The sequence below is a fragment of the Sinohyriopsis cumingii genome, chromosome 6, assembly GCF_028554795.1.
Source record: "Sinohyriopsis cumingii isolate HCF-2022 chromosome 6, ASM2855479v2, whole genome shotgun sequence".
NCBI classification, from domain to species: domain Eukaryota; kingdom Metazoa; phylum Mollusca; class Bivalvia; order Unionida; family Unionidae; genus Sinohyriopsis; species Sinohyriopsis cumingii.
The window spans coordinates 80,809,299-80,831,101 of record NC_142966.1 but is presented as its reverse complement, the minus strand read 5'-3'; the positions used below and the strand labels follow the sequence as shown (position 1 = coordinate 80,831,101).

The window sequence follows — 21,803 nt, the reverse complement described above, 5'->3', positions numbered from 1 at the left end:
AATGTTTGTTCTAGACGTTTATATAGCAACTACTCCGTCTCAGCATCCATAAGTTTCAACCATTGCCTTGTCTCAGTATCCAGACTTTTGCATCAATTACCTATTCTCTACATCAAGAAGTTTCAAGCAAGTGCCTCTTCACGGCATCCAGAAGTTTCATGCAATTACCTACTCTTAGCATCCAAGTTTAAAATAATTGTCTCTTTTCAACATCCATAAGTTTCAAGCAATTACCTGCTCTTAGCCACTTGGGGCTCATATCGTTGCTTACAATTGACCGGTCATACAAGCGTGATCAGGGTCGTGTCGAGCGGTAGCGTGGGAAAATGAGTTGGCATTCCTTAAAGGTATTATGTGAAATCGAACTTTTGATAGGAATACATAGTCGAATGCCTGAGCGAAATAGCGGTACCAAATTTTTTAAGCTATGCAATGCGTAGCTTGAAATAAAAGTGTTTATTCTTAAAAAGGTCGCGCGAGCAAGGAGACAATTGTCCTCCCTTTTATTTATTATATAGTACATGTATGACATGTCAGTTGTAAGCAACGATACGAGCCCGTGTGATCTCAGCATCGTGATGCTTCAAGCAATTAATACTCTCAACATCTAGACGCTTCAAGTAACTACATGCTCTCAACATCCAGATGCTTCAAGCAATTACATACTCTCAACATCCAGATGCTTCAAGTAATTACATATTCTCAACATCCAGATGCTTCAAGCAATTACATACTCTCAACATCCAGACGCTTCAAACAATTACATACTCTCAACATCTAGACGCTTCAAGTAACTACACGCTCTCAACATCCAGAAGCTTCAAGCAATTACATACTCTCAACATAAAGACGCTTCAAGCAATTGCATACTCTCAACATACAGACGTTTCAAGTAATTACATACTCTCAGCATCCAGACGTTTCAAGCAATTACCTATTCTCATCATCCAGACGTTTCGAGTAATTACTGTCTCAGCATTCGGATCTTTCTAGTAGTTATTTATCCAAATCTATAAAGCTAAATTCAATGAAATTCGATTAACGGAACGGTCGATGCAAAAGTCTGTTAAAGATATAGTGGACATTAATAGACGTTTTCGAAGTCCCAAGACATATGACAAGCAGCATATAATATAACAGTCCTGAATATATATATATATATATATATATATATATATATATATATATATATATATATATATATATATATATATATATCTTTTCATTGACGCATAGATTGTGATTAATTAAAATTGTTTAAGCAAAAAGAAATAAATAAAGATAATAATCAGTCCTACATCATCATTCAAATAAATGCACATTTTATCTCCAGAGAGAGGATTGGGGTCAATGTTTCCAAATGTAAAACTTCGACAACTCAGATACCAATTACTTTAATACTCAGTTTGACTCGAGTGACTTACTCAGTCCGACGTAACTAATATACATAGAATATACCGTCTCTGCTTCACCCGTAAAAGGCTTGCATTGACTCAATGTAATCGAGAACTCAGAAATAATTACGGGCCCATTGCAAATTTTCGAAAGGATTCTTTCCGAATTCAGTCATCAAACACTCGAGTTCTTTGCGGAAGTAACATTTACTGGTTCTACTGGTCCTATCGTCTTTATTTCACAACCAGTCATTTGAAACTATAATGGGAATAAATATTAGAATTATATACATCAGGATCGGTGGGTGTAGGGGTCCGGGATTTCCAGAACCCACAGGTTAAAACAAAAACTTCCACACTCACAAGACACACCAACAAACGCACAGTCACTTGTCACTTAAAATTTGACCATAGTTTTATTCTTGGGCACGTTTATTGGATATTATGCACACTTTGAGTATCAGGAGACAGACTTATGTTTGGTGCCCATTCCAGGAAAGTTTGGTGCCCATTCCAGGAAAGTCAGGACCCTTATGAAATGTTGCCCCCCTCCCCCTCCGACCGGGAGCTGGACATGTAAGTTACATTATTGCTGGTTCAATAAATGTAAACATGACGTTTTTCTTTACACCTAAGAAATAACCGTAACATTATTCTACATTTTTCTTCATCAAAAGTAGTTTTCTCCAGTGCAACTCTCTCCCATCCTACCCTCCTTAAGCAATGCTGAATCTTCTAGACGATCTTATTAAGTTACCGTGGATAACGTGCCAGCGGCGTATATATAACTACAATTTCGTAGTCATCGGTAACATACTGTGCTTTCAAGGTAATTTGCCGAAATTCAGAATGAATGTAAACGAAATTAGTAATACTCACTGATAATTAGTCACTAATTTGACATATGAACTCGAGTTTACATTCATCTTGCCGTTACAATAATTTTTTGCTCGACCTTGAAATGCATGCGTCATCAGTGTTTTTATTGAACACCTACCATACTTACAAGAATGCGTTCGCCAAGTTTGAATATTTAAGCAGTATCCAAAAACATCTAAATCTAGCGATGACTGATGCGGGTGGGGGAGAGAGATCGGTTAACACTAACGAATTTCATTATTTATTTTTTATGGCCGCGTGCTTAATCTCAATCGATTTTCCCTGCCTTATCACTACGAAATTGCTGGTATATATCTTTCCACTCTCCACGTCCTGTACATACGATTTAATTGTAGATGTAACTTCAATGAAATTGCAAGAATGCTAGCGATTCGAGCTAATTTGGCTGACAATGGCGGCATTCGGTAAATTTTAGATGGCTTTCCACTCCCGTCCTTAAAAAACACATTATATTTAACATATTTTGTAGTAAATCGTAACTCCTTTATTGTTTACGTACTCTAAGTGTCTGCATCAGATATATAAATCCTAGAAGATCGATAGAAGTCTGTTTTCATCATCTCTCCATATGTATATTAAAAATAATTATTCAATTCAGGCTTCTTCTTTGTTAAACAAATTTTTGTACAATTTAATTCTGCATGAACGAAATTCTTCTTGAATCGTTTTGTAAGGCTTCATAGAAACTGTGATAGCCTTCACTCGGCGACGTTGCCGTCATTTGCCAAACCCCCTTGTGTACTTGGAAGGCTTCAAAGGAATAATAACACATTCGTCTCTGAAAGTAGTCGGTTTTAATCAGGATTGCCTGACGTGTTTCCTTTGATCAGGTTATTTGTAACATATTTGATGTGGAAGTAAGTGCGTCAAATCAACAAGTATACGAGTCGAAATTACTAATTAGTGACTATTGTTGGTGGAAGATACAGCGTCGATTGGTCTTGCTGGCGCTTCAAGTAGAGCTGATGATGCTATCGACCAGTCTACGAAGAAATAACTTTCTTCTTTAAAAAGAAATTAAAAATAGTTACAGAAGCAGTGAACTACGTGAGACCTAAGCTCCGAATACAAGTTAATAAACAACAAGAACGTAAGCAAAAGGAAAGAAACTTTCTATTAAATGCAATAGCATTGTCTCTTTGAAATTGTAGCAAACTCTGGCTAGAGTATTCTCTTCCTAGACCTAAATCTCCGGGTTAAATACCGTTGTCAATCATATGCAAGGATTTGGGGTAGACTATAGCCGATTGTCCCCTCCCCAAGCACTCGAAGAATATTTGATTGAAATTGTAGGGATACTGAAACAAAAGTTACGAATACCCCTGCAGGACCTGCATCTAACATTATTTGGGTATGCGAAGTATACCCTAGGTATACCATCGACTGTTCCATTAATTTTTCAGCGTAGCCCCAGTTTAGAATTCATTGGCTCGAAACTTTAACCTTCCTGAACACTAAACACAAACTCAAGCTAATCGTTTGAAGAGTAATGGCCATAATTTAACATGGACTGGATAAAAGTTAGAAAAGTAGAACTAACATGTTATCGTTTCCCTTCACTCAAAATGTATACACTAAGTACACTCTATGCAATGTGCATCGTCGAGTGGGACTTGGGAAAGTGAGGCTTGATAACATTGGTTTTGCGGCCTATGCCAGTCTTTCGTTTCGGTTATGTTTTATTTTTACATTTTTTTAAAATATTGGCTTGTTCCGAACATTAGAAGATGTATAGTCCCATCTTTTGCATAGTTTCTTCAGCTTCACTCTATATAACTTGGAAAATTTTGAACCGATTTTCGAGATTCGTATTTTACAACAATAACAACAAAAAATTACAAATGCATGGATATTACGAACATTCACTTTGCCACCGAAGACACGCTTAAAAACGGATACGCTGCCAGTTTGGTACAACGATCTCTGCTGTAGAACATTTCAGATAAATCCAAAATCAATCGCAGTTGATCCAGTCATCACCCTCCTATAATGTATTCTTGCCACTATAATTAGGTAGGCATTTGGCGTAAGGGACAAACAGTACCACTTGGACAGCTTTGCGCAATTTGGATTGCAGTTGCACATAGTACTGTTTCAATAGCTTTCTTGTATTTTACACCAAAGTTTTTAAAATTCCTCTTTGCCACAGTGAGAAACTTTTTATTTTGTTTTGTTTATCTCATGTATTCACATGCTGTTTATAAAACTGTGTTAAGATACTTTCTTGCCGCTTTCACCGAATACATTAGTGATATTATCTAGAAGAGATATCTACTTTTAGATAGATCAATGCATCAAAGAAAGTGGAATGGCGACGTGGCTCTTGTACTGACCAGATGTTCTCATTGATGATTTGTTTTCTTCTCATCTGGTCTTTGAAAGTTTCGTGTTGGCCTCTTGTATTGTTATCTTCAAAAGCAGTTTTTCTGTTTAATCTGACTGGCTTCAAACGAGAGAAACCGAAATCAGTTCTTTCAAAGTTGAACCATCTTCATCGACCGTGCTGTAATATTATTTTTGATTCTTGAAATATATGCTTTTATGCGTGAAAGTTAATTGCAATAACGTGCGTGTGTGTGTTTGTGTGTGTGTGTGTGTGTGTGTGTGTATGAGAGAGAGAGAGAGAGAGAGAAAATTATAACCAAAGCAATCATAATGAGTGTGGATAGACGATAATAGTCCGTTCAAAATGATGGAAGTTACTGTACACGAAATTCTTGAACATTTAAGGAATTTGGGATATAAGTGTATTCATGAAATTGGGATTTTGGTTTTGTTGAAAAGCAACCTTTGTATCCATTCTCACATCGGAAGTATCTCGTACTCATGTTTTGATTATATCAAGCACAGTTTGATTTGGGCTTTAATTCTAAACCCTTCACTCGTATTTCTCTTCAAATATTGGATGTTTTTGTTCGTGTTTCATGTAAACATCTTCGCTTTGCTTTACAGACATCTTCTAAACAATATTCTTTACTGTGTGCTAATTCTAATTATTGCAGTGGTTGGATGGGGTAATAAACAATATATTGATGGGACGCAATCTCATGTCGGGGCCAAGGAAGCTCTTGCATTTTAAGCGTTATAACGGTATACTTTTAACCAGCTAACTGTAACAAAAAAAAATTGTATGAAACATTTCGATTGTTTCGTGCTCATTTTAGTGTGGGGCATTGCCACCATCTCCATCTTACCCTATCCGATCCTACCATCTCACCTCTGTCCGCGTTGGTCGTAGTTACCGGGATTTCGCGGGTTGTTCCTCCACCAGTCATACTGGCAGCCATGGATAATTTATCATGGGTTGAAAAATGACCTTAAGCCCATAACAGCAACAACTTCTGTTTTTTAAAAGCATAACTGATTCAATTTCTTTTTAAACTAGTAAAGAGTCCGACTAGCGTAGGAGAGACATAATGTGTCTTGCATTAAACCTCAGTTTTATTTCCTATTGCACGAGCTCAATTCAAACTAGCCTTCTCTGTCCGCCTTTACACGTCTCCTCACTTGGGTTAATTACAAATTTAGCTGTGTTATACTCCTGCCGATAACTTAAAACAAGAGTCCCAAGACGGGTCGGAGTCTTTATTGGATGAAAAGAATTTCCATGAAGTCTAAATAAGACCATTTCCTCCTTTTCACTCTTAAGTGTTGAAATCATCTCTCATAATCTTCAGCAATAACAAGATTTTCAAATTAGCAGACGTGTTAGACATATTTGATGTCTGATTGGCAACATTTTCATTTAAGACCAGCAAGGCATCATAAGAAGTCGTCTGGTGATAACCCATATGACTTTCGTATTGGAGGAGTTACAATAATAAGATTTACAAATGTGTGCTATGGTGGCCATATCCAATATTAGACTGGTACCATTTCTATTTAGTATTAACTAAATATCATAAGAAATCATTGGTGAAAGCACAACGTCGACATGGCCAGCCATCTATAAGTAGCAATAACAATATTTTTAAGATGGCCATTGTGGCAGTCATATTAAATCGGATAAGCACAATTTTCATTTCGGGCCAACTAGACATCATAAGAAGCATGTCCATGATATTCCCATGTTAACATGATATTCATTCAGGAGCGATAGTGATAACAATAGTTTCAAATGGCCACTGTGGAAAGCATATTGAATGTCTGAATAATATTATTTTCATTTAGGGCCAACTAGAACTTGATTAGTAATCCACCCACCCCCACGTTGATAAGCCATCCATTCTGAAGTGTTGAGAAAAATATTTTCAAGATGTCCGCTGTGATAGCTATCTTGGACATAAGATCGGCCCCATTTTAATTTACAATCAAATAGACATCATAAGAACTCCGCGTAGGAGAAGTCACTGAGCTCATCTCCTGGTCCCAGACCCGGATAAAGGAGGAGGGTTTGGCGTTAGGTTAGTGCTCTAATCCTGTAAAAAAAAGAAAGAGAAAAAAGAAGGAAAAACGAACCCTCCACGTATGGAAATAAACACCCGAGAATACGCTGCAACGGGAGAAAGGAGTACAGACCATTAGAAGTGGCGCTGTCCTTATGTGCCACCTAAGGCACGAGAAGGGATGTGTGTGTGTGTGTGTGTGTGTGTGTGTGTGTGTGTGTGTGTGTGAGAGAGAGAGAAAGAGACGGAGACAGAAAGATGTCTTCTGGTGGAAACCCATGACAGTTATTACTTTTCATTCATTAGTAAAAGCGATAAAAGAATTTCAATATCGCCACTGTCGCGGCCATATTAGACATCAGATCGGCACCATTTATGTTTAGAACTAACAAGGCACTAGAAGTCTTTCAGTGAAAACACATTGTCGATACGACCGTCCATTCAGGAAGATTAGCGATAACACGATATTTTAGATGGCCACTGAGACGGCCATATTGGCTTCCCATGCGGCTCTATTTTTATTCAAGACAACTAGACCATTCGATGCATAAAGTTTCATGGCAATCCTCCAAGTAATTTAGGAGGGTAGCTAACGAACCGACGCATAACAGATCATCCCACAGAAATAAAATACATTGGATTCCAAATACTCATGCTGAGAAAATGCCGCGTCTTAGTGGTTAGTGTACCGGACTTGCAATGGAGGATCGTCTTTTCGAATCCTTTCCAGATCAGCCCTGGTCGGCTTCTTTGGTGTGTTTATGGAAAAGCACACTTACTCCCACTGCTTTGGCACTTAGAGCAGTTCGTGTCTTGATGTGTTGTTAAACACTAAACAAAAATGTACTCTTCTACTCGCATGCTTGTATCTCGTCACATAAAGTTTACACTTGTACTGTCTCTATTCCCTATTCTCTGAATACTTTTTACTTTGGCGACTTCTACAGAACAGGACGAAAATTACCGAAAATTATACAATATTGCAAAGTCGCATTAAATATATTCGCTTATTCTCCAAACATCTAAATTGTTTAAAACCCCGCATTATGGAACTATCCATTTTTTTTCGGAGTGGGAAGGCCGGAATATAAAATAATAAAACAAAATACTCCCAGCTCATATATAGCTTGAAAAAATACTTCTGCTCTAGTTTTCAGAAGAAAAACTAATTCAGTACATAATAAACGTTGAGACAAAATTATGTTGAGATTAAATAATATCCTGGTTTGCAAAGATAAATGAAAACGAAAATTATAGTACAGTACGGAAACCATTCATTAAGCTTTCGTCAGTTATTTGTATTCTCTGTATAATGGAGCACGTGGTGCTATTAGTGGGCACCAAGGTTTGTTGTACGTGTGTGAATCAAAAGCGGAACGAACGTTTAAATCTTGATAAGTATCTAAGGACTTGGAGGATCATTAATCAATCTCTCGTTGTACTGCAATTTAGATGTCCTGATAATGCTGATTTATGCATTACGTTGTGATAACCGTCTTTGACAGCCAGTAAACACTAGCTTTTTTCTTTCTGTCGTTCTTCACTCTCTAATAGAACCATCGGTACTTTGCGGCGAAAAAAACTTCCACGATTAAAGTTCCATTTTCCCTTTTCATTAAGGTTCTTTAAATTGGCGATCTATACCTATAGTTACAGGTTTCCGTCTTTTGTAGTTTGAGTTTGCTATGTTTTATGAATGAGTTATCGTGCGATTATTGTCAAATTAGCAACAAATTTACTCGGGTTAAAAAGTGCAATAGAAGACCACTAAGTTCAATGTGCCATTGAATTTCCTTTTACACGAAAATAATGAGGTAATTTTTTGAGAATAGTCGTGGGCGGGAAAGAGGACAAAGGTTACACTGGATGATACTATAGTATACAAAGCAAAGTGCGTAAACCAACAAACTCGAAGCGGAAATGAATGATTATTATTGTTGAATGAACCATCATTCAAGGTTTGATTTATGAGTATTTTATCACAGATTTGTCCAAGATCGCTAATCGCTAGTTATTAACATTAACCGATATATATATATATATATATATATATATATATATATATATATATATATATATATATATATATATATATATATATATATATATATATATATAATTCATCACATCACAACATACTTGCTTTTTACATGCACCCAGTTTTAAGTTACCTCAAGGATATTGCTAAGTTAGAAGAAAAAAGAATAAAAAAGTAACGTTTCAAGACAGTTATAGTAAACTTTCATATTGATGGATTCAAGTTTAGATTGAATTATGTTGTCCTCAAACAAATTAGGATGGATTCAATATTCGAGTGCAGGTCGAACTCTGCTGTCCTAAAACAAGTTAGGATGGATTCAAGTTTCAAGTTCAGGTCGAAATCTGTTGTCCAAAAACAAGTTAGGATGGATTCAAGTTCAGTCTAAACATTGTTGTCCTAAAACCATTCTCATTTCCTGTAATTTATGGTCAATTGTGATATTATAAGGTACAATGGAAACACCACTCACTCTGAATTTTCCATGGTGGGTTTGCAAAGGCACCCGCAGAATTAGTTTTGGAGTGTGTGGGTGGGAGGAAACACGTAGTTGTAAGATATTAAGTTTTATGAATGCCGGCCAAAACACGTTTGGAGGTGGAATGGAGGAGAGGGGGATGGAGAAGTGTCCCCTTGCTCCTATGTGCAACCCATGTGGACTTGAGTCACAGTAAACCACAAAATACTGTACTTTACTTGAAAGTAGTTTGTCACGTAGAGTTGTGAATATTCTAAATCTGATTTGTTTATACTTGTTATCTTACAATCAGCAGATACTTTATGATTGCCTAACCTGAGAACTCTCTAATCGAAATGGTTTGCATGGACTTATTACAGTATATGTGATGTGATTATTGGATTTTTAACGCTACTTTAACAATTTTTCAGTCATATCGCTACGATGTCTGCAATGTGGCAGTTTATAGTGATGTTTAGCACTGGGGCATCATGCCGCAGACATGTAGCATGATGTCCCACCCAGTCACATTATCCTGACACCAGGCCGACCAGTCCTAACACTAAGCTCTTAATGCTGAACGCCAAGCGAGGCAGCTGTTAGTACCATTTTTGTAAGTCTTTGGTATGACTCGGCCGGGGATCAAACCCACGACCTCCCGCATCCGAGGCGGACGCTCTAACCACTAGGCCACTGGAGCGGTCTGTTTGTGCTGGCGATAATGGCAATATAATGTATGACCGGATTGTGCAAGTTGCAAGGATGCTCAGTGCAAACTCTTTGTAAATAAAGTTGAACAGGAAGCCGAAATAGAGATTTGGAATACAGTAATGAACGTTTTTTTCTTTCTTTCTTTTTTGTGTTTGTTTTCTAAACAAACTCCGTCAATATCAAGAAAACATCTCGATAATATATTGTTTCCTACGGCTTTCCACAACCATGTAATCTTTCTTTTTTTTATTACGAAAATGGTGAACTTCTTGACGTTGATATATGCCTCGGTCATCATTTCACCACACTGGCCTGAACGTCGTTCAAGTTTTCCAGTTTCCATCAGCAGAAGGGGTCATTGGGACTAAGTCAGGGATGTAATTGAAAGCGGCTTCCTTTGATCTTTGCCGCCTTACCTGTGACTCGTTAGCATTTGTTTACCTGACCTCCTGTCAAATAAATGACGGACGGATCTGTTGCTCTTGCACTGGAATGTTTGCCTTCCATTGGTACGATTTTTCATGTAGGTCGACGAAAGTTACTTGTATATAAAATGTTAAGTAAAATAAGATGGCGTAAGGCAATATTCTTTTAGGAAAGCTTCATGATAGGAAAGGAATGTCTAAACATACATAAATCAAATCTGGTCGAGAGGTAACCTCCATAAAATGAATCAAATACATTGAACAGCCAATTTCCAAGTCTTTCCCGGACATATGTAGTTTATATGAATCAAATACATTGAGCAGTCAGTTTCTAAGTCTTCCCCGGACATATGTAGTTTATATGATTCTTTTATGGCAATAAGTCGTCCACATGGATCATTTCGTTTTTTGTTTGATCCTTTAGAATAATGCGTGACTACAAAAACAATTTAGTTATTTAGTTTAAAAAATAAAATTATGTCTGATTTTAAGTTATTTTCTTTTAAATTTCCGATTGCTTCTATTTTTTTTAAAGTTTCCATGATATTGGAAAGGATAATGTAATTAATTCAATGATAATGTATTTAATTCAATAATAATGTATTTAATTCAAAGTTGATGTCAACATGTGCCAATTAACATAAAGTCCACAAGAAAACTGCATTTTTACCGATTAAGATTCCCAAATTAGAAGTAAAATCGTTGGTCCCATATTATAGTTTGGCCAAGTTTCTAAAAGTTCAAAACATTGATAGTACGACAGTGAATGGTATTTTGTTTTATAAATAACTTCTGAGCATGAATACAATATACGCAACTGGCGTCGATATTTCTAGCCCTTTTTTTGCGGGGGGGGGGGGGGGGCGAGTAGCCGAATGGTCTAAAGCGCTCTCCGTTACGAATCACTGCCATCTCACTTCTGTCTGCGTGGGTTCGAGTCTAGGATTAGGCCAATGTGGGTATGTGAGAAAGCTTGCCAGTAGCTTCTCGTGGGTCGGTGGTTCTTCCCGGGGTTTTCCCGGGTTCTTCCTCCACCATTAATACTGGCCGCCATGCATAGTCTATCGTGTGCTGAAAAATGGCGTTAAACCCAACAACAAAAACAACTAGCCTTTTTTCACTTCGTTACAACTAGTCTATTTACTATGTTATGCAAAATTTGTCATATTTGCAGATTAAGTGTAAATGAAAATATGCACATGTAATTAGTTGATTAATTGATGTTTAATTGAATTTATTCGGCAGCCGACTTGGCTTTTTCCTAGCAGGATTTGAATCCATACCCTTTGTGACTGCGAGTAGGATACTGCGACTCTGTATGAATATATGTACCAAAGTAGTTACAAAAACAATACCAAACTGTATAGGATTGATACATTTATCAGATAGAAAATTGAAAATACAGTATTTGAATGGTTTTAACAACATTTTCAGAACATTACTGGCCATGTAACTGGGACGTGGTTCTTAATTTCCTCCACCAGTTTATCTTTATTGATTTTTATATGTTCAATTAAGGGAGGGTGAGTCGAACTATTCGATCTCTATGTAATCATTGCTCATAGCTATTGGATATACGTTATGTTGCTATTATATCTAGAATTAAATATAATTTATGATTGATCCCCATCTGGAAAGTCTAAAGTGCAGTAATGAAACAGTTTATAACCGGTACAAATGTGTTTGAATACATTAATCCAATCAATCAGTTGGTTATTAAGTGATTTGAAGCAGTTACAGAGCACCGAATCTCCTGCAAAAACGTATGTTCAGCCGGATAAAGAAAAGATGCAAAAGGCGTCCAGACGAAGTGCACCGTGGAAATGGCTTGTGTACAGCAGCTTTTCAAAACTTTGATCACTGATAAAAAGTCAACCCAAACACAATAAGATGAAGCCAGCTTTGAAACATTCTTTACGTTCTTCTTGCCAGAGACCGCAGAGTGGCGAAACGAGTATCGCACGTCGACTCTGTTACAATAAACGTCCACGCCAAAGCGGCAACAGCTCGTGCTATCTTGCTGCAGTGTTACCAATACAGTCCAGTCTGTCGGCAGGCCATGATCGGTTCGTATAGTCCATTAAGTTTGTCGGAAGCAGTACACTTCGGTAGAGCATATCGTTGCTGAACGCATTCACTCCACTCCCTTTATAAACAGCGGGCCTAACTGGTTGTACATTCTACCTACATAATCCAACCTGGTCAGTACGTTCCTCCCAACAGACGAGACGCAATTAGCACATTCTGTAAGCAGAGCATAACAGGTAAAATTCCTTCTTTCCAACACAACATAACCAAATCCAGCACATTCTGCCCAGTGCAACGAAACGTATTAGAAGACTTGTGCCTTTTGTACACGGTACATAATAGCTTGTTGTGCACTGGAACTAGCGGTGGCAGCTTTCGCAACTTCTTTTAAACAATTTTCAAAATCTTTATCTATTCTTTGCGTGTAACAGTTGTATCATGCCAAGTACAATTTAGCTAAACGCCTTTCCAAGGACACACCGATACCTGTATTCCTGCTGTGAAGGCGAACGCTTTTTTTTCCAGCCGTATTATGCAATGAACTGGGCAAATGTGTTAAATTCATTGCAAAGAAACTAAAATGGATCATAAAGGCATGGCTGCAACCGGCAGAGACCATGACATTTAGATGACAGATTCTATTCGGACTATTTAAAGGCATTGTGATGTTGGAAGCTCGTGAGGTATAAACCGTGGCGTGACTTTTTGCGTCCATCATATACACTGTTTGGGAAAATGTTCACGGATTGCGACAACAATTAACAATTATCGCGCCATCGCTCTGGAGATCGTATCTAATGTCAGGTTCTACTCAGTAAAAGATGGGTTAGTTGTAAATTAATTGTAAATATTTCAACCTCATGATCTTCGAGTTGATTTTAATTACTTTCACCCATTCAACTTCCGAGTTTTTCACAATGATCTGTCCTAATTCATTTGCAGTAATACGCGTAATAGGCCCGCGACTTCCCGCTCGAGATACGCGTCTAATTACTGGTTACTCTATTTACGTTTTGTATCACGAGAAAAGTTCTATATAACTGAAGAATGAAGTATGTCTGTTTTGTGTTAGAATGTCATTTATGTGGAGTATGACTTATGAAGTTTAAAAAGATCGAATCATAATATATAATATTAAAATTAAAGTTGACAGTCTTTAACTCACGTAAAAAGTTAATAACTTAGCCTTTGACTGGTAGATTTTATCAAACTTTTATTAATCATATAAATAACAGAACTTTTATCCTACTCCAGGAGTTTATATATCCTTAATTAATTCCAATTGGCATGGTCTACCTTGTCAGTACAGAATCCCGTGTGACAGAAAACAGCACTTCTTTTTGTCGGAAACCTTGTGTATTGTTGTCGGTTCAGATTGCTGACAAAACAGTAATTAATGATGTAAAGTTATGACAAAGTCGGCGGATCCACACATTTATAGGTCAAATATGTGACTTACCCCACTGGATTACGAAGAGGCGTTTGAATTGTAGTTTGGATGACTGAGTCCCAGTTCATGAGAAAATACCGAAGAATGCGAGTCTTAATAGACTGAAAAAGAATTATATGTCAAAGAAGGAATAAACAAGTTTGAAAATCTGATTTCTCATATAACTTAAGACGGTGTTTTCCATTACTGCTGTTGTGGTGACAATTACGATGTATGGTACCCAAGTTTAATCAGTTTGGATAACTTAATGTAACTGTTTTTTTAATACTGATTTTGAATTTTGATTTAATATTTTTGTGAACAGAGTGCCCTAAGTAGGTGTTTGTTCTATTTGATAATTCCTTCGATTTAAAAATATTTTTTTATTTTCGTAAATATATTCAAGGAATTTAAACATGGCGTTTGCGGTGCGTCTCTAACAATTCAATGCAACAAGTCAGGAATTTGTAAAGCAGAAGAACTATTATTTCTGTAATAAATTTAATCAAACCAATCCCAGTATGGCAGAAGTCGAAGTGGTGCAAAGAATCAGTCTGACGCACTCCTAACGTCTAAGCTAATTGCATGCAACTGTCATCCAATACCAAATTTTCAAACGTAATAATGGCTAGACACTATGCTAACAATTGTGAGTGGATGTCAGTACCTGCTTGCGCGCTTAGATATTTTCACTCGCTTAAACATCGATTGCTTTGTACCATTACTGCTGTTGCCATATTATTTCAGTCCTCAACTATACGACTTTAAGTCGTAAAAAGACATGAATCTATCAAAGACCTCTGATTGTTTCCACAGTTTGGGCCCCAAGCGAAACGCAGAAAACTAAAAGATTTTATTTATCAATACTAGCAAGAACTACTTGAGTATTTATTTATAAGCTCTTCTTGTGTGCTTTGATAATGTTCGGAAACACTGTTTAAAATATAGTTCTGTTATTTTCCGTTGGTCCGTTGTGACAACAATTGCAATACTTTTTAGCTGAATTAGTTTCATAGTTTGGCTTCATATTTTACTGTTTTCAGCAAGTTACGAAAATTGAAAATCGACTGATCACTGCATACGCGGCCGTTGAGAACACCGTTCAGGAAACGTGCAATCGATTTACAAACAGCATGACGTGTGAAATACGAAGTTCAGTTCTTAACGCAAACCAACTATGTGACGTCTTGGCCAGTCTCTAATGACGGCTTACAATAACAGTGATTAAACGTTATTTTCAAGTGATTTATTTCCTGGAAATACACAGTATTTTTCCATTTTGGTGCGGATATTTTATAAAACATGTTTCGTACACTTTTCCATTTCAATAAAAAAAAAAAAAAATCCGTCTCTCTGCCCCACACCCCTTCATGTACGCACATGTCTCGAAGGTGATCGTTATTTCGAGGAGGTTTAAGAACGTCTCATATCTCTTCCTCAAGAGACAATGCAGTAATTACCGCAACAATTAAATGTCTTTCGTTCATCATGCTGACGCACTGCCTAGACCCGATTGCCAAGGATTGTGTAAACAAATTACTCTAAATCAAAAACGTTATAGAACACAACCACCAGTTAAAAAACTAGACCAACTGTATTTTGTATTAAAATGTGTGCCTATCTGACCAAAAACAACTTATATGTATACTCCAACAAATAAACCCCTGCAGTTCTGATGAGATTCCATTAAATTCCTCAATGGAAAATACTAAAATCTGACTCGATTCAATTTTGAAACCAGCCACACTAGTGATATGGTCAGTGCTCGTCAATTTTAATTTTATTTACAGAATGTTTAAAAACCCCATAAGGATTTAGAGAGTTTGATTTCAAACAATTTGAAAATGACTCGTGTTGACTACGAACAAAACGAATATTTTCACATACCGAAAACACACATTTAAGGTGATTTCGTAAATCATTGTTATGAGCAAACATTTTACATAACGAGTTGGCCGACAACATGGCAGAAGTACACTGGCAAGAACTGAGTGTTTGGAGTTTTAAAAGCAACCAGTGTCAAGTTCTTCGGGACAAGATTTTTTGTCGGGCTACGTTTTAATCTCTAAATTCTAATATATCTTCTTAAGGCTAGGTCTAAAATTTTGATACAGTCACATTTTATAACGACTATGATTTAATAGTAAACTGCCGATGGTATACATGTACTTGAAGTATATCAAAACAATGACACGTAAATTGGTCTTGTGGACGTTAATCATGTGTACTAAATATGAATAATTAATTTACATGCTAGATTTTGTATCTGGATCACACCTACTTCATTCCTTATCAATACATTTAAAATTGACGCATCTCTCAAAATTAACAAGTAATCGACGAGTCCGTAGTAATTAACCAGTCAGGAGTCAATTTGTGTTTCCAAAGGTATCCATATGTCTCCCGAACTTTGATACTAAACACAATCATAAAATAGTGTTGAGTTTTGATTTGGAAGGAATATATGTCGTGAAGACATTAAAAGATTGTTTTTACAAAATTTTCTGTGTCTGATTTCAAACACTTTGGAAATGACTAATGTTGACAACGAACAAAATGAATATTTACACATACCGAAAACAGACTTTTAACCTGTGTAGTGATGCTTTGTCTGTGTGTGTGTGTGTGGTGATCCATAAAACACATTCTTATTACAATTCATAAGTTTTCACCGAAGTTTAATTGTATGGATGCATGTTAGCATATTATATGTATGTGTTGTGTATTTTGTACATTCCAAAAACTGTAATCGCTTGATTAAGGTGAAATGTTAATTTATTCACTGTCATTCTGAGCATGATGTTATTTTTAAAAGGGAACTTGTTAAGTATTAAGTAACAAGTTATCTCGTATTGATAATAAATCACATCAGCATCAGGAATGAGCTTAAACAGGTTCGTTCAATATGATAACGTATTTTTCTGGATTTATTTCAGGTTTAATAGTTAGCTACGAAGTAACATTCATAGCTTGCAAATATTTTATTAATGTAATATATACGTGTCTACAAGGTCGTTACTTCGCATTACGAATCAATGGGACGCCTAATCCCTTTTTGTTGACCAAACAACATGGCGTCAAATTACGATGGAATCCACGTCAAACAGCCAATTGTCGTCTGCCTTACACTAGTTAAATAGCATTTACTGCAACAATGAAATATTAATAATTCCTAATCAAGGATATTTATGAATAATTAACATCATAACGTAATATTATTCTATAATTAGAATTTTTTAATACATATTTTTACAATTAAGCAATTATGTTATCTAGTGAATGATAATTAGAACACGCTTCTTTGATCGCCAAACTTCTTGATGGACGATGCAGTCTTGAACTCAAACTTTCTTTTGCAGCTGATATTAATACAATTTGAAAATCGTACACAGCTATCTTCATGACGCTAAATTATGATCTCTCTGTTTTCAGTATAGTGAATTGTTCAAGCGGTTTAAACTGCCATTAGTATATGGGTTGCAAGAAATACAACCGTAATCTAATATACTTTTTATCATATTATCTCTCCCCGCACGCGCCTTGCGTATTTTAATAAGTATTTGTTTCAAATATTAAAGCGTGTAGGTGTATCAAAGGTTGTAAATTTGGTTGGCAAGAAGTATACTAAGACAGCAGAATATAACTCAAGGTTATAAACAATAAACGATGATCATTTGTGCTGTAGTCTTCGTCAAACTCTGGATTTTGCAAGCGTATTGTTGAAGCAAAACGTCATCTAAAGCAATAGGCAGCTTTTTAAACACCTATAACACAATCTAACTTAAAAATGTTTCATTTCTTTTACTTTATATTACCATTCCTCTATTCCACAGTACTAAGCCTACCGATTTATTCTCTACTTATAATTTAAATGCTTATAATAAAAATAATTTTTTCACTTTATGGAATCGTTGATCAACGGTGAGAACAACTGAGAGATGTTGCCCCATTCAGTCAGCTTGTCAGTTGGGAGTCCGTTCTAAAGAGTCTCTTCCAATAAAGCCCTATTTTTCTTCCTACGGACTTCACAAGAACAATGCCGGAAAATAATACCAGAATTCCTCCAGCATTCTTCAGGAATCAGCATAAAGATAAAAATGACATTACTTTGTCGAATAAGATGGAACAATTCATTTATATTACTCCCCTTGTTCAGGGTCAACAACATCAATTTATCACTTTATGCACCGTATTATCTTTGCATTGAATGTCTCTGACATATACAGGAATTATTCAGCTCCAATTATATGGCAACATACCAAAGACATTTTATAAATATAAATCTGAATATACGGATCTCTGTACATCTGGAGTTAAACGACTGTTCAAAATGATCAAATATAACATACTCCGTCTAGACTGGACTGGAGGGTCAAGCCTCCATTAACTCCTTCAAAATGTTACAAACCACGCTATATTCAGCATTATTGTTATTTGATACCGTTTGTACTTACTTATAAAACTGCACAGATCCAGATCTTCTCTAACATATAGCGCCGGCAGATCTAGGTCTGAGCAGTTTATTAGGAGTAATCAGTAGAACAAACTGCATAGACCCTGATCTTCAGGCGCATTGTGCAATGGCAGATCAGGATCTTTGTTGCTGGCCGTTTTATACGACTTATAAGCGAGTATATACGGTACTAGACAAAACGTTGTAATTCAAAATGACGGCACAGACACACCGACAATTGAAAAGTTGATATGAAATGTTGGCATCGTATAACATTGCAAAAATATATTAAGTGTCTGAGCTTTGAACACAAATTCACTTGTATTACAGAATCCCATTAATCGCCTCAATACTCTGTGAACAACTGCTAACAGTATTATGCATTTCACGAGCATAATATATGTACATGCAAATTCAAAAACTTGTATAAATCCTTATAACATCTGATTTAAAGAATGGGTGAAGGGAAAGTTGACTTCCTGTTTCAAATATGAGTCACTTGTTCATGGTTACAGACGGCTTACACTATAACTAATATATCGGATCAACATACAATCCATATTAAGTTCAAAGTAAATCAATTGGTGTCCTGTGCCTATATTGTGTAATTACAAAATGATCACAAACGCTAACTAAATCCTAACACATGGAAAACAGGAAGTGTCTAATACCAATATCGTCCGATGTTTGTTACGGTGCTAAGCGTACCGAGCTATGAATTCGCAGTCAACTCGCGCGTATTTTCATAGAACAACATGATAGAGCATTCTGAAATCCGTGACCGCTAAACTGTCAGTGTTGCGTTATTCATCCGCACCAGCCAGACATTCATCCCAACTTAAAATCACCTGCAGTTGAGAAAGATCAAATTTCTCCCAGGTAGCATCTCATGCATTGTCGATAATGATAATTAAACTATTACGTCATCACTGGCATTAAACCAATCAAAAAGTATGATTTGGCTAGTTCAAACAGGTGACTATTGTAGTGCTGTTTTTCATTTAACACTTTTGGCCTTTCATTGTAAAAGTGAACAAAAATCTTTTAGGTCGACCAAGTTTGCGTTAGGACTAAATATTTCTAGCAAATGACGACTTAGCATATATTTTAGAAGATTATCCAAGAATAATATTTAAAGCTTCACGAGTTTACAAAATCCTTTTTTTTGATATAAAAAAAATATTTTTTAAAAAATTGGACATATCTGCCAGGGCAGTGATCTTAATAACTAAAACGAGTCGAATTTCGTGAGCAAGTCCATGAAAAGTCTCCTAAAGGGTCATGCTAAAATTCACCTTTTACTGTAACTGGGCTTAGTAACTTTTGTAGCTATATGACATACAGCTAGTTTTTCCTTCATTTTTTTTTCCATAGACACAACCCTTATATATACTCATCATTTATGCATGAAGTTCGAAATGTAACCAAAAGAAGTACGTCCCAAAAACTCGAAGTATTTATCCACTCCACTCGCCACCTAGCTCACTTTCCACACCGTTCCATATGTAAAATTTCGATGACTTGATTCTTGCATTAGTTTCAAACACTTGCTAGGAGATGGAGTCATAAAGAATAGGACGAGCTGCAGTTTACATCCACCTGCTGGGGCACAATTTAAAAATATACAAGGTGGTTTTGTAATAATGGGACGCCCGCATGTGCCAAGAGTTTCCAAGTGCCTGAAATCGGAATTAAGAAAGGCAGTCCGTTTCTATTATGTCGATTTGTACACTATCCTCCAAATCACAAGCAGCGTGCATACTTTGTACAGGTTCCAATAAAAGTGCAAACTCGGAGGAATACTGTTACCGTGTATATTTTGAAAAGGATCGAAATTTGTTATATTTACATAGAACATTGAAATTACGCTTCTAAAACACAATCAACTTCTTTTTACAAAACTGCCTTACTTATTTTCGAAAACGTTCCTTCTCAGAATGTTTCTATTCGCCAGTTTGTCATACGAATTGGTTGTTAACGCTGCCTTTGCTACTCTTTTGGTATGGATGATAATATTAAGATTAACAATAGTAGTGACTGTTATTGTTCACACAACATTGAGAAACAAGTCACTCAAAGCCTCATCCTAACTTTTCACCCTCTCAGTCACACATGTTGATCCCCTTCTTTAGCTCAATGATATTGAGACACACTCAATATTTTAAAAAGACGGCCTTTCTTATATTTTGGCTAAATTCCAAGATACATCGTCCACTCCGCGTGCACTCCGAAAATCCCATTGGCAACAACCCTTACACTATGGAGAAGACGAACAGCACATTGTAAATTCCCATAATTCGGTTGTTGATACGTAAGGCATGCAAATGGTTGATGAATAAGGTCTTAAGTAATACTCTAATTTGGTAGATATTGCAAAAATGATTAACAGGTCCTTGTTTTACGTTAGTGATAATAGAACTACAATTTTCAAGAATTAAAAAGCGTTTCTTGACGTTGATAGTGTAGACATTGCATCAATTATTCAAGACATACCACAGAGAGCGCGCAAATTAAAACACACTTCACAGAGAGAGAGAGATAGAGAGAGAGAGAGAGAAGACTTACCCTGCAGGGGATCCGTCATTGCATGTAATGCTGGTGTTGGACAAAAAATATCTTCTTAGTTTAGGTAATTCCTTTACTCCACAGTTGTGTGTCCTTTGGGCTATATCCTTCATTGCCTTAATTAGACTATCTGTCTGTCCTAAATTTTCTAATTTATCAAAATCCAAATTGATGTCGTTTTTGCCTCTGTGGTTATCCATAGTACGACTAAACACAGTTGTTACAACACACATCAAGGATAGCCATTCTACACTAGGATACAACTTCATTTTCCTTTCAGAAAATCTTGCAAATCTATCAATAACTTCTCGTCATTTTCCACACAACATACAAGCAACCTCAAAACAGGGATAGTTAATTTAATATCACAGCCAGATTTATATGGCATGCTCTCCTAACATATCCTTCAAAATGCATGCTATTTTTAAACGTAATTAAAAAAAATTCATTCTGTTTTTCAGGTAGGTAATTTGTATTATAAGAACCACTTATCTTCCCGATCGGATTAAAATTATTGTTAGCCTTTGAATAGCATATCTTCGAGTTAAATCACAACATTAGCAAACATATAAAATATAATAATGCTATATTATGAAAACAGGCGAATGTATCAGTGTTAATTCTTCACAATGTACACCTGTGTATCCGTCAGAAATAATGATCCGTGCGCCACATTCCGTTTCGTGTTTTGAAAACATTCTTCTGTCCCTGCCGTCCATATATGTATTAGTAAGGCACTAAGTGACCAGTCGGCTTCTTGCTCTATCCAATATTCCTTATTCACCGGATGGTGTACCTGGGTCTATGGACCCGCCCATTTTCAGTTAATTAACGTATGGTTAGAAACGCCTTGAGCCGATTCGCCGACCACTGAGGGGAAAATCCTTTTTTATGTAAATAACTCTATTTAATGGATTATGAGTGATAAATTGCTGCCAATTTTTCTCTTTAATCTTCAAAGGAGGTAGTTTTCGCTGTGGATTAGAGAGGACAAGTATAACAGCACGCGATAGTTTTA

At 36.3% G+C, this 21,803-nt stretch overlaps 1 protein-coding gene across 1 annotated transcript in view; it reads right to left on the bottom strand.

Annotated features, from left to right (window-relative positions):
* Positions 1-21,592, bottom strand: part of LOC149797315 (palmitoleoyl-protein carboxylesterase notum1'-like) — a 54,678-nt gene extending 33,086 nt beyond the window's left edge. Inside the window, exon 1 of the mRNA XM_089962038.1 lies at positions 20,786-21,592. Within this exon, the coding sequence (XP_089818164.1) occupies positions 20,786-21,054 (269 nt within the window). The 5' untranslated portion in view covers positions 21,055-21,592. The remainder of the gene's footprint in view (positions 1-20,785) is intronic.
* Positions 21,593-21,803: the final 211 nt, after the last annotated feature.